Source organism: Ursus maritimus, unplaced genomic scaffold (assembly GCF_017311325.1).
Source record: "Ursus maritimus isolate PB19 unplaced genomic scaffold, ASM1731132v1 scaffold_31, whole genome shotgun sequence".
Lineage (NCBI taxonomy): Eukaryota > Metazoa > Chordata > Mammalia > Carnivora > Ursidae > Ursus > Ursus maritimus.
This window is the reverse complement of record NW_024425675.1, coordinates 17,828,685-17,841,336: the sequence shown is the minus strand read 5'-3', so window position 1 is coordinate 17,841,336 and position 12,652 is coordinate 17,828,685. Positions and strand designations below refer to the sequence as shown.

Sequence of the window (12,652 nt, the reverse complement as noted above, 5' to 3'; positions counted from 1 at the left end):
CACCTTGGTTTTGTGTCCTGATTCTATCACTCATTGGATTTGTGAGTTTGGGGAGGTTATTTAACTTCTCTAAGACTCCTTCCTCAGTGTTCTTATCTGTAATGTGGTGATGATGATGCTTACGTCAGCGCATTATTGGACAAAACATGAGACAATATTTAAAGCACTAACCAAAGGGCTCAACACATGGTGAGTATCACCTTTTTAAGGTGATAATATCAACATTTTCAAAATAACATCAAACATCTTTAAAATAATTCCTTCACCAGCGATAATGAGATGTCAATTAACTTAATGCACCAAGCATTTAATCATATTTTCATTTACTTTCATTTTCATTTTCATTTCATTTCATTCACTCTTTATATGGCAGTTTATTTTTATCACAATTAATATCTTAAAATAAATTTAAAGTTACATTTAAGTACCAAAATCTCTATCAAGAAGCTTGTCAATAGTCTGTATGTATAACTAGGAGAAAAAAAATCAGGGACAAATGTATCAATGTCCTTACTTATATAGAGAATATAAAATTCTATTAAATATTCTAGAATGTAGGGGCGCCTGGGTGGCTCAGTTGTTAAGCATCTGCCTTTGGCTCAGGTCATGATCCCAGAGTCCTGGGATCGAGCCCCACATCAGGTTCCCTGCTCAGTGGGAAGCCTGTATCTCCCTCTCCCACTCCCCTTGCTTGTGTTCCCTCTCTCGCTGTCTCTCTCTCTGTCAAATAAATAAATAAAATCTTAAAAAGAAAAAATCTTCTGGAATGTAGTTCCTATCCTACCTCAGAGATTCACTCTTTGTCATGTGAGTCAAAGCCACGGAAGGCTGGCATTCGTTTCTCTGAGTACACAGGGGCACATGAAGAAATCAAGTCCTTGGATAAATAATGCCACAGACAAATATGGCAATATATAAGTGAATGTTCAAAAAGAGAAACCTCTGGGGGCAAAAATTAATGTTCTACCCCGAACATTGTGTTTGTTCTGCATTGGTTTAGTCATTTTTGGCTGCCACAAAATTTGAAACTGTGAAAAAAAAAAAAGTGTGGTTTCTTTTTTTGGTGTTGAATGAAAGAGTGTGGAATCCCCTGGAAAGTATGTGCAATATCTATCAGGGATGTTGTTGCTAGGGAACAAGAACACAAATAGAAGATTCAAGAAAGCCCTTCATTTGGCCCAAATCTCAAGGACTATTAGAAATTGTGCAATATATGATTTGGGAAGGTCATGGTTGTTTGGGAGTTGCTTTTTTTTTTTTTCTTTTTATAACTGTTTCAAAGAGGAGCAATGGAAATAGAACTCAAACTTTTTCAAACAGTAGCAACATGGGAATTGGGATACAAGACTCCTAAAAGGCCCTCACTGGTTGCAAGACTTAGGGCCAACGGTAAATGAAGGTCAACTGTGTGTATGTGTATTTTCTGTTGTCAAGGAGGCTACTAATGTCAGGATTTAGCTTTCCCACTCATTCTGAAAGGTCTGCGTATGTTTAACGCTGCCTCTGATTACTAGGACCTTGCTGGAAAGGTTCTGAAGCCAATGCAAAGAGAGGTGCATGATTTTCTTAGTAAATTATTATCCCAATCTTACCAATGTGAGTTAATTTATAAACACATTGTTTCGAATTAGCATCCTCCATTAAGAGCTTCTTTGCAAAAAAGATATGTGAGAATTTGCCATAAATAAAAATCAAACACAGTATCACAACGTAGAAATCTATGCTTTGGTTCTACATGAAGACTGTGTTCATTCAGTCTCCACGCTTCAAAGTTTGCTGTATCACAAAGACAAAAGTTCAAAATATCAAACAGGCTGAAGTGGCCAGAATAGGCAGGGTAGGATAAAACACGTATTAATGTGAGAGAAAGGCTAGTCAGTGTCTAGGGAAATAACTTTTAACTTAAACACAACTAATGTTTCTTAAAAGCTTCTCTTTTACTTAAATTTCTACCCAAATGGGACAGGATTTATCTTATATCACACTAAAGAATAGAACAATCACCGGAGTCCATGTTTTTACCCATTTGTCTTTACCAAGAGATTGTTTACCGACTTACAGAACAGAAGGCGCCTCGTTGATTGTCAGTGAGGCTACTTTAAAGGCAGACTGGGACAGGTGTTTTAACACTTCTCTCTCTGTGACATTATATTTATCACCGCCCAGCAGGAAGTGACTATGAAAGCAATTCGTCACCAGCAAGAGAACGGCCTCTGCGTGACATGAGGACCAGACGGCGTGATTCACAGCCCAGCCTTGTGAGCAAGGCCTGGATCTTTGCTGACCGCAATTCATAAAATCACTTTCCCTGCAAACATCCTACCTCCAGATTGTTGTGAATTTTTGCATCGTGCAGAGGCAAGGCTCAGGACAGACAACAGGAAATAAAATCCAAGTTCTTGCAATCATTCTGACCGATCGGTCTCTGACAACCTGTCCTGCCGCAACTCCCTCATTCTCTGGATTTCAGTGTTTCCCAACTGTTTGGTCATTATTGCCCTTCTAGGGAACCTTCCTAGATACATTTCCCCAAGTTCCCTCCCATGGGATATTACCATTACACATATACTATATGTTATGTACAATACATATCTGTGCTTTATCCAGTAAGTACAAGATTTTTTTTCACTCTCCCAAGAACCAATTTTCATGCCCATGCCCTTGGGGTTGGCATTGAGAACATGTGCTCTAGCTGAAATCCTTGCCCATTACAAAATTTAGGTGCTACATCCCAAGCCTCCCTGCTTCTACTTAGAGATGTCTCCCTCTCCCAGATATTTGTCTGACTGATCAATTCTTGTTCATTCTTTAAAACTCAGCTGCAGTATCAAAGCTGTCTGGAGAGACTCTCAGAGTCCCTCAGGCTATCCTCAATCTCCTCTGCTCCCACAGCATCATGGATTATCGACTTATTTCTATAGTTGGTTTATTTGTCTGTCTCCCCTACTGGATGACTAACTCCCTAAAGTCAAGGATGCTGTCTCCTTCTTCTCTGTTATGGGCTGAATTGTCTCTGCTAAAATTCATATAGTGATGCCTTAAGCCCCAGTACCTGGAATGTGATTATATTTGGACATAGGGCCATACAGAGGTGATTACGTCAAAATGAGGCCCCCTAGGGTAGGCCCGAATCCAATCTGACTGGTGCACTTTTACAAAGAGGAAATTGGGATACGTGAAGAGACACCAGGATGTGTGCTCACAGAGAAAAGGTCATGTGAGGACATACAGCAGGGAGGCTACTGTCCACAAGCAACCAGAGAGGCCTCAGGGGAAACCAAACTTGTCAACACCTTGATCTTGGACTTCAGGGCTCCAGAACAGTGAGAAATAAATTTCTGCTGTTTAAGCCAACCAGTCTGCTGCATGTTTTTATGGCTACCTGAGAAAACTAATACACTCCCTATATTCTCAACTCCAAGCCCAGAGGCTGGTAGTGGAAAAATACATATACTGGTTGGTTGGTTGGTTGGTTGGTTAGTTGGTTGGTAGGTTGAATGAATAAAAAACATGCTCTTGATAAATTCCTGCTTCCAGAGGCTATGGGCAATCACTATAACATGATGCACAATTCCAAATGATCTGTTCTGTGGAGAGCAGGCCCAGACCTCCCCCAAAGGGCCAAGCTTACTCACCCTCACACCCGAAGAGGGATGAGCCAGCATTCGCATATAAGGCAAATGGATAATGTTATTACAAAAGATAAAACATTTTTCCTCATAGGGTGAACCTCTTACAAACCTCTAAGTCACAAAAGGAATAAAAATTACCAATGAGAAGGAATTCCCCTGAAAGACCAAAAGTAAACAGACTATTGAGAAAACCATGTGAGGAAAAGAGAAGTAGAGAGAAGGTCTAAGAGAAACATTGCTGACCTCATGGAGGTTCTTTGCCAGGGCTCTAAAAATATTTTTTTTGAAAGCCCTTTCATATGGTGCTACATGTCCATAAGTACTCAAGAAGGGACTGGCTCATGTTCAAACCAAACCAGCCATGGAGGATCTTGATAAGGTTTTTTAAATGTCCTCCCCATCCGACTTCCCTCAAGGCTTAAGAAATCTCATTAACGGCTAAAAAGAAGGCAAAATGGAACCAGCCCCCATTCAAGAGGCTGATGTCATCTATCTCCCCAAAGAAAAGGCCACACTTTCTTTTGTGAAAACCTAGGGTGACATCACCTCCCGATCACATGCCACTTAGCCCTTTCCCTACTATTCCCAGCTGAGGGGTTCTCTCCCTTTGCAAATGTCACTCTTTCACTCACAAAGCTCCTTGACCTTGTTTGTATGCTGGATCCCACTGCCTGTGAAAGAGGGCCTCTGGGAGGGTCCGCCAGAAGAGGCGAGGGGTGTGCACCGCCAACCGGGAGGGAGGCCTCTATTCACACGGCTTGCAGAGAGTTCTATATTCCCTTCAACAACCCAGATGGAGGCCCCCGAAGCCGAATTCAGCCCCTGGACAATGCTGTCAACACTGAATACTGTGAACCGTTTAGCCAGGCAGGGCAACTGTGGCCATTTCTTTCTTTCCAGAGCGGGATTCTCTTTGATGGTTTGCATAAAGGCGAGGCAGTGCGGTTTAATCTCACATCTACAGAGCCTCTTTAAAAATGGGCCCACAAATAAAGCCTGATTGTACATCCATGTTCTCAGAGCAAATAGAAGATTTGTGCAGTTGACAAAGAAGTACATTTTGAAAACAGGCTTATTTATTAATTGGCAAAATAAATGAAGTGTGGGGCGGGGGGGGGGGTGGATTCTCCCTCAGCAGCAATGCTCAGGAAATGATGCCAGAGTAGATTCTGAATTCTCAGTGAAGAGCTTTTTGGAGCTCTTACTGCACAGTTTGGAAAAGAGCTAGGGGGCAGGGGATGGGCACCTGAAATGAGATCTCTCGAATGAGAAGAGGCTACAGGTTTAAAGGTCCTTCCGTCTGAGCAGGGAAGGAAAAGCGGCATGAGTGCTCTAGTCAGGCTGCCTGTCCTGGGCCCTGGTCTGCCACCCTCACTCTGAGACCGAGGTCTGGTGGGTCTGTGCAGAGATGAGCTTCTTGAAATAACCTTCACCTACACACGCACATGTGTGCAAACACGTGTGCTCAACAATATGCCTATTATACTGTCACACTGAGACCAGGTTTTTAAAGTGTTTTGGATTTTGTCTTTGCTTGTTTTGTATTTATTCGTATTTTGTGTTTTAGTTTGTATTTTGAATCCTGCCACATGCCCTATGGCTTCAGGGCTTCAAGGTCCTGCTAGAACTGCTCTCTCTGAAACCTCAAGGATTTACATGAAAGAGAGGGTGTGGCCCCTATTCCCGCCTGAGCCCCTAACTGGGTGACCAGAAGGCTCTGGCTACAGCTCAGCTCTGCAGCCCCTCCAGCACTCCTCCGGCTGACCTTGGACCCCAGCCACGCTGTGTGTTGCGTGCCTCGTACTTACCCTGCTGTTTCCCACCACAGGACCTTCTTCTACTGGGAATCCTTTTCCTTCTATTTGCCTACGTAATTCCTGTTTATTCCTAGATTTTAGTTCAAAGGTCCTATTCTCATGCAGGACTTCTCTGACCTCCTGTCTAGATCAAATTCCCTTTCATGTGCTCCCGTGGACCTTATCACACTTTTGATTTTATGTTGACTTGTGAGCATATTGCTTGGAGGCTACTTCTCATAGACACCCGGTGGAGCTCTATAAAACCAGGAGCCTGGTCTGAGGGTGGGAGTCACACCCTGATCCCAGTCCTTGCACAATACCTGGCCCAGAACTGCTCCTCAGTCTCTGTGCAATGAACACATGAGTGACTGTGAAATCAGATTTATGTCTTCAGTTCATCTCTGCTGGGTAAGAAGTGGGCGAACCTCTTACATCAAAGACCTCTTTCCAGACCCTAGTCTTTACTGTTGGTCCCATTCCCCAGGCTCCCTCAAGTTAAAGACCAAGTCAAAATGCAGAGTAGAAACTCTGTGTACGTGAAGCACTGCATAACTATAGTACATGATAGTTAATTTTGCACAGATCTAGACCACTAACAATCCCCTTCCAGAAAGTTCTTTCCAAGTGTAATTTATATATAGTGGGCAGCACAGAGTTAAAAAAAAAAAAAAAAAGGTTCAGTTCTGGTCCCATTTGGCAAAATTTTGTTGTACAACTCTGATTCCAAGCTTAGCAAGTTTTCAGCAATTGGGAGAAAGTTGTGAAATAGTAAACAGGAAACGAGAATAGACAGAGAATGTCTTTGACCCTCCCAAAGAAAGACAGATTCCAAATAGAACTGGTAGAAAAAAATTTTCCCAAAAAAACCTCAGAGCTTTCAGCAGGGGATACAGCCATGTCTAGCATGTTGGTTGGAAGACTGCAGTGATACAGTAATCCAGTGTGGCCAATAATGGCCATGAAATCATACTCTTTAGTGTGGCCCTGCGGGTAGGATAGCTAGAACAGCCTGGAAGGGAGAGGAAGCAACCCACCTAGAAGCAAGGTATAACCAGCAACAGCAAAATCACTGCTCCTAAAACCCTCCATCCTAGGTGCATGGCACAATTACTTAGGGAGATTTTTTAAATTAGCCATTGTCAAGGTCCCGTCGGGGATGAATTAAATCCTATCTCTGAAGGCTGAAGCTGAGACATGGGTTCTCTTTACAACTCCCACGCAATTCCAAAGTGTATCTACAGCTGAGGACCTCTTTCCAAGGCCCCGAGTCTCCACCTCCTGGTTAGCATTTCTTCATTTCCACCCTTCTGTCTCACGTGAAAGCTTTCCTCCCCTCTGGATCGCTGAAGCACTAGGTTCTTTCTTACAGAAGCCCCAGCTCGTATCCTCCTGACATCACAAGGTTGAGGATATTATCCTGCTGTTAGTACAGTGAGCCCTTGGAGCACCTTAGAAGTTTTCTCTAGTCTCTAGAGATGCTGTCTTTCTACCATTTTATGTCTCCAGTCTTAACATCTGCTCTCGCCTTGCTCTCTACAGACTAGCACCATCAGCATTCCCTGGGAGCTTTTGAGAAGTTCATTTAGGATTCATGGGCCTCACCTCAGGCCCCTCTATCAGACTCTGCATTTTAACATGCAGTGACTCACATGCACGTGAGAGTCTGAGAAACACTGTTCTGGAAAATATCTGCAGCCCTTGAAAATCTGGGTCATTTCTCAAGATGTTCCTGTGTCTTCTAGGTTTTTTCGCACTCTTCTCTGGTTGACTTAGAATCACGCCATTTCTGAATCACAGAATACTAGAGATGGACTGTATTACACAGATAAATCAATCCAGTCTCTTCACTTAACAAGTCAATAAGTTTACATTTCAAGGTTAAATCCACCCCCTCAGTGAAGAGAACAGGCCAGAACTCCCACAGGCTTAATTATCATAACTCGTTCACTTTGGGAATTCCTAATCTGTATTTCAAGCTATAAGTAGCCTGTGGATTACCACTGAATATTTTTAAATACCGAAAGCCCCATATTTGTATTTTAACAGAAATACACCCAGTCTCCAGTTCATATTAACAGAACATCTAACACTCAAGTATACAATAAAGGTATTCACTTCTGTATAGTGCCAAGATTCATATAACAAACGGACTATGATTTTAACAACCCTCAAGAGTCAACCACAATCCACATTTATGTGTGCTCGCCTTGGGCTCAGCCCTGATTCAGACAGTAGGGCCACCATTTAGGTGTCTGTGTGTGATTCCCAGTATAATAGCCCAATTCCACTTCTCTTTCAAATTGACTGAAACAGACCAGTGAGCCCTAAGACCTTGGTTGAGAACTGCTACTATAATAGTCACAAGGACTGTACTTGTTAGTTGTGGATCCCTCTAGGAGAGTGGTTCTCAAACTTGAATCATGGGGAAGACTAGTTATGACACGGATTATCAGGCTTCCGTAGGTGTGGGATGGGGCCCAAGAATTTGCACTTCTAACAAGTCCCAGATGTTGTTGATGCTGCTCTTGGGGGACCACATTTTGGGAACCATTACTCTGGGGCCTACTCTCGTTAGACTGGGCCATGTGAGGTCAATCTACAAGTTTCGGAACTCTCGTTAAACGTGAATGTTAATCCTCAGAGGAATGACTATCCCTACCTGCTTTCTAAACCTCCAGTTCATAGGGGGGTGCTGACATGCCCCGACTCCTTTTGGCAGGTACAACACATGCCCTGGCTGTGTGAGTTCTCTACTCCTGCTCCGCTCTCAGCCCAGTGCTTCCCCTTCCCCTTCTCTCGGAGTATCTCTCATCCTTGCCCTTTTATCCCCACCCCCACCATTCCTTTTCTGCTATGTCAGAATACGCCTCGAATCTCATTCCATTCCACTCCCCCTGGGAGACTCTAATGCCCCCTTGCAATTTGCTTGCCACACCCAGCTATAGATATTCCCCCCTAGAAACTTCCCTCTGCTCCCCTCCTTTCTCTTCTGCAATTTATTGTTGCAAAGACTTCAGCAGCTATCCACATCCCATCCTCTCTTAACCCTACCAGGATTAACTCTCCCAGAGCCACCAATGTCTGAGGAAATTGTCCAAGGCCTAGTACCAGACTACTGCCCAAGTTCCATTATTCGTGGGTGGAATTATTTCCAAAGAGGCAATTGGGAAAGGAATAATTCTTAGTCAAACAGCAACGATCAAATACAACTAAGATCAGCACAGGGCTTACCGTGAATGAACCACTGCATCTGAAATCCTTTCTCATGGTGACCGACCCCATCGGTGTAGAACAGCACTTGAAGCTTGGAGCCTGTGGTGCTCCCTGCCAGTGGCATATCTGTTCCACAGTAGCGCCCGATCCGCTGGGAGCCGTCATAGAGCTGAAATCAAGGAGAAACTTCCCAATGTGAGAAACTTCACATGGCCAGTCCGATAAAAAGCCAAGTCTCCTCATGTAGCAAAAGCTGCTCCTTGGCTGAAAGGTTAAGGGTAAATCTGCCGAGGTAGTTTGAGCATAGGAGGCTTCACATAAGCATTAAAAATAGATGATTATATAGAGAGAGTTTTATGGGTGATGTCTAAGCCCAATAAAGCTGGAAATCCAAATACTACTGTTTGGTTTTAGGTCAGCCTTGCAAGTTCCTTCGAAAGTATAAATCCAGGCACAGAATAAGGAAATGGTGGCCTGGGTGAGACGTGTTCACACATTTATGACACATGAGAGATGCTCAATGAATATTAGTCTTATAATTGTAAGATGTATACATTTTTAAATCAGTACTAACTCTAAAAACTTAGACATTTTAGAAAGCTATGTAAAAGGTAAATACAAAAATTAATCCCAGTGAAGATAACCACTCTTAATATTTTGTTAATACCAGAAGTTTGTCTTGCCAACATTTTTTTTCATTTGCTTATGTATGTACATATACACACATGTGTCCAGGTGTATATGTGTGTGTATAAATTCAGGCTACTTATTCGATTGTATTCCCGGTTTTTCTCTAAGCATGTCACTCAATAGTCTATGTAAACATTTTTAATGGTGACATAAAATGCTACTAATACTCTGGTGTAGTTCATTGAGGACATTTCCAATTTTTTTCCCAGTGTGAGTATTTGTTTGATATATTCAATGTCCCTCAGGAAAGATTCCTGTAAGGGGAATGAATCAAAGACTATCATCTTTTATCACTCTCGATATATATCATTAAATCTCTTACCAGAAAGTTTATACCAATGAAGCCCCCACTAGCACTTTACTGAAATGGGTCTTACAGGGGACCTTGGCAATTACGACTATGATATTTAAAGCTGGGGTTGATAGGGAAAATTTTTTGGTTTTGCAATCGTCTTAACTTATGTTACTTTGAGGTTGAAGGTTTTTTATGCTTATTAAGCATTTCTATCTCTTCCCTTGGCACTTTTCTGCTGAAGTCTTTGCCCACTTTCCCACTAAGCTCTTTGTACATCAGTCGGGCACCCTTTAACTGCCTCATTAATTTCATCAGATGCATACCTCTAAACTAAAAAAAATAAGCTTCTCTGCCATAACTCTTCAATCAAGAAAGATAATGATAATCCGAAAAGATTGGCTCCTCGTGACTCAAGCCAGTGTATTTTCTTTTAATCCACTAATGTCTGCATTGCTGTCTTTGTTCTAGTTATCCTTGGAATGAACTGTCCATCACAATGAAATTGAAAATATCCAATTGTAGACTTGTGGACTTCCTTGATTATTCTCTTACAGAGTATACATATGTTAGAGTATGTGTGAGTGCATGTGTTTGCTCGTGTCTGTAAATAAATGCATAATCTGGATTCAATACAATCCAAATTGACAAAATTATGATTATTTTAAAGATTTACTTATTTTATTTTAGAGAGAGAGAGAGCACTTGTGAGTGAGAGGAGGGGCAGAGGGAGAGGTAGAGACAGAGGTAGAAAAGCAGACTCCCTGCTGAGCACAGAGCCAGACCCAGGGCTGGATCGCTGGATCCCAGGATGCTGAGATAATGATGTGAGCCAAAATCAAGAATGGGATGCTTAACCAACCAAGCCATCCAGGCTCTCCAGCCAAATTATTTTTATTTACTGAAATGTTATGATATAAAATAGTGTCTGAAACATATTGATTGGAACATGGAAAACTTTATCATCAAATTCTACAAAACACACCCATGGAGCCTTCCCTAATCCCTATAGCCAGTCATAAATTAGTTTTCCTTTGAAACTCCTCTGCTTTTTATTTGTGCTTCTTTGTAGAAATGGTCACATTCCCTTATATTCTAGTTACGGGCATGTATGTCTTATCTCCCCTACCGATGATGAGTTTCCTTAGAGCCTGGACCACCTCTCCCTGTTTCCTCTGCCTCGTTCAGGCTTAGTCGAGGGCAGATTCCCAGTACATCTGGGAAACACAATGGTTTCCTCCACTACTGCATTTATTTCGGTGGGACTTAATCTGCACTCTTACTTGAATCCTGCATAGTTAGATACATACTAAGGTCTTACAGTCCTAAATTTCAGCATGTTCCTTTTAGGCAACAAAGAGTCTGGATCCTTTGTGGCTGTTCTGTAGATGGGCGGGTGGGGATTGGGCAGGGCCTTGTTCAGGGTCATAATAAATTACAGATTTCTAAAGCTTGGCCTGTCTCATTGAGTTCCCCAAACTAGCTGCTCATCAGGTATCCATGTTTGTGATATTTGAGGGAAGGTCAGCAGAGATTTACAGAGAGACACTCAGAAGTCTGTTATATAACTCACCCTTAGGTAGTAAACCTCAGCATTTTAAGCGAACGAATAAAGACGAAGTTTATTTCCAGGCTTATCACTTCAACTTCCTTTTGATTTTTTACTACTACCACTGCTTTGAAGAGGTATATTTATTAGCACATATCTGTCTAGGTAGTTGGCAGAAGCCATAATGAGGGAGCAAAAATGAAGGAAAGAATAAAGCAACACAAAAAGAAAACGGGACAACAAAAGAATCCTTCCCTTCTGATGGCAGGTCCCCCCACCTGGCAGGGGGTGGAGGTGGGGGAGGAGGGCCAAGCTGCACTCTGTTTACTCCTAAATTACTGCTTTGCCCGTAGGGTATTTATCCCAGCTTCAGAGTTTTGTGGGGTTTTTTGTTTTGTTTTTTATTAAATCCAGTGTACCAATTCCAATTCAAAACTAATTAATACAGAAATAAACATACTGTTCCCAAGCAGAGGTATCATAAGCAAGAAACACTCTACTACTTTCCACTCCAGAAGGCTCATTCTTAACTTTCAGTTGTAGTTCAGTGATCAAAACTTTAATTATTTTAATCTTTATGCAACAAAATATGAGGTAAAATTTCTTTATAACCATAATCACTCTAAGCTTGATGGACCTTCTGAAATGGTTATAGTGGCATTTTGACGAACTGTCATTTAGATTCTATACAAGATCAGAAGCAATACAGTATTTTTGCCTCCCAAGCTCAGCAAGGTTAAGAAATCTGCCATTTTCACATGACTTGGAGGAGTTTTTTTTTTTTCTTCCTTCCGGATAGGATTACCTCATTGAAGGAGAGCCCCTGAATCCCGGTCGCTCTTAAATAACACATTGTGAATGGGGTGGGGGGTGGGGCGGGGGCAAAGGGAGCGGGTTTGGGGGGGAACACTGATGAATGACAATTAGTTTCTTTTTGCCTTTGGAGGGGAGAGAGTGATGCACTGAAATAAACAACAAATAGACATTGATGAAAATGCTTAAATATGTCAAATAAATGAATTAATTAGTGTAGAACAAAACCTCTACACAAAAACACCCCAACCTCCAATTTTATGTCCTTCTAAAGTTTACACTTAATTAAATCAGGGTGGGTTTTTTTGTTTGCTTGTTTATATTCACACAGACGGCTAACGTCACCTCTACAATTCGTTCCCGCGTAAATTTACCACACAAAAAAGAACAGTCATTTTTCAAAGTACACAAATACTGGTTGCCATGGAAACCAGTAGGTGCCTGCTGCTCCTGATTCTGTTTTCAGAGCAGAATGCTAACCACAGGACGTTCCAGCTGTGACTCATTGCAACTACTGGCAAGCATGCCTGCTTGGTCCTGCTAAGGGTATGATTTCCCTTGCTTTTAGAAAGCCTAAAGATCCCCTTGGTCTGAACAATACTCGAGCTTGGAAAACAGTCCACAAAAGGAAACTAGCAGAAATTAAGAAAAGAAAGATCGAGAT

At 42.0% G+C, this 12,652-nt stretch overlaps 1 protein-coding gene across 1 annotated transcript in view; it reads right to left on the bottom strand.

The window, feature by feature from the left end:
* Positions 1 to 12,652, bottom strand: part of CUBN (cubilin) — a 256,759-nt gene that overhangs the window by 158,439 nt on the left and 85,668 nt on the right. The window contains exon 28 of the mRNA XM_008692037.2: positions 8,663 to 8,813. Coding sequence (XP_008690259.2) covers positions 8,663 to 8,813 — 151 coding nt within the window. The remainder of the gene's footprint in view (positions 1 to 8,662; positions 8,814 to 12,652) is intronic.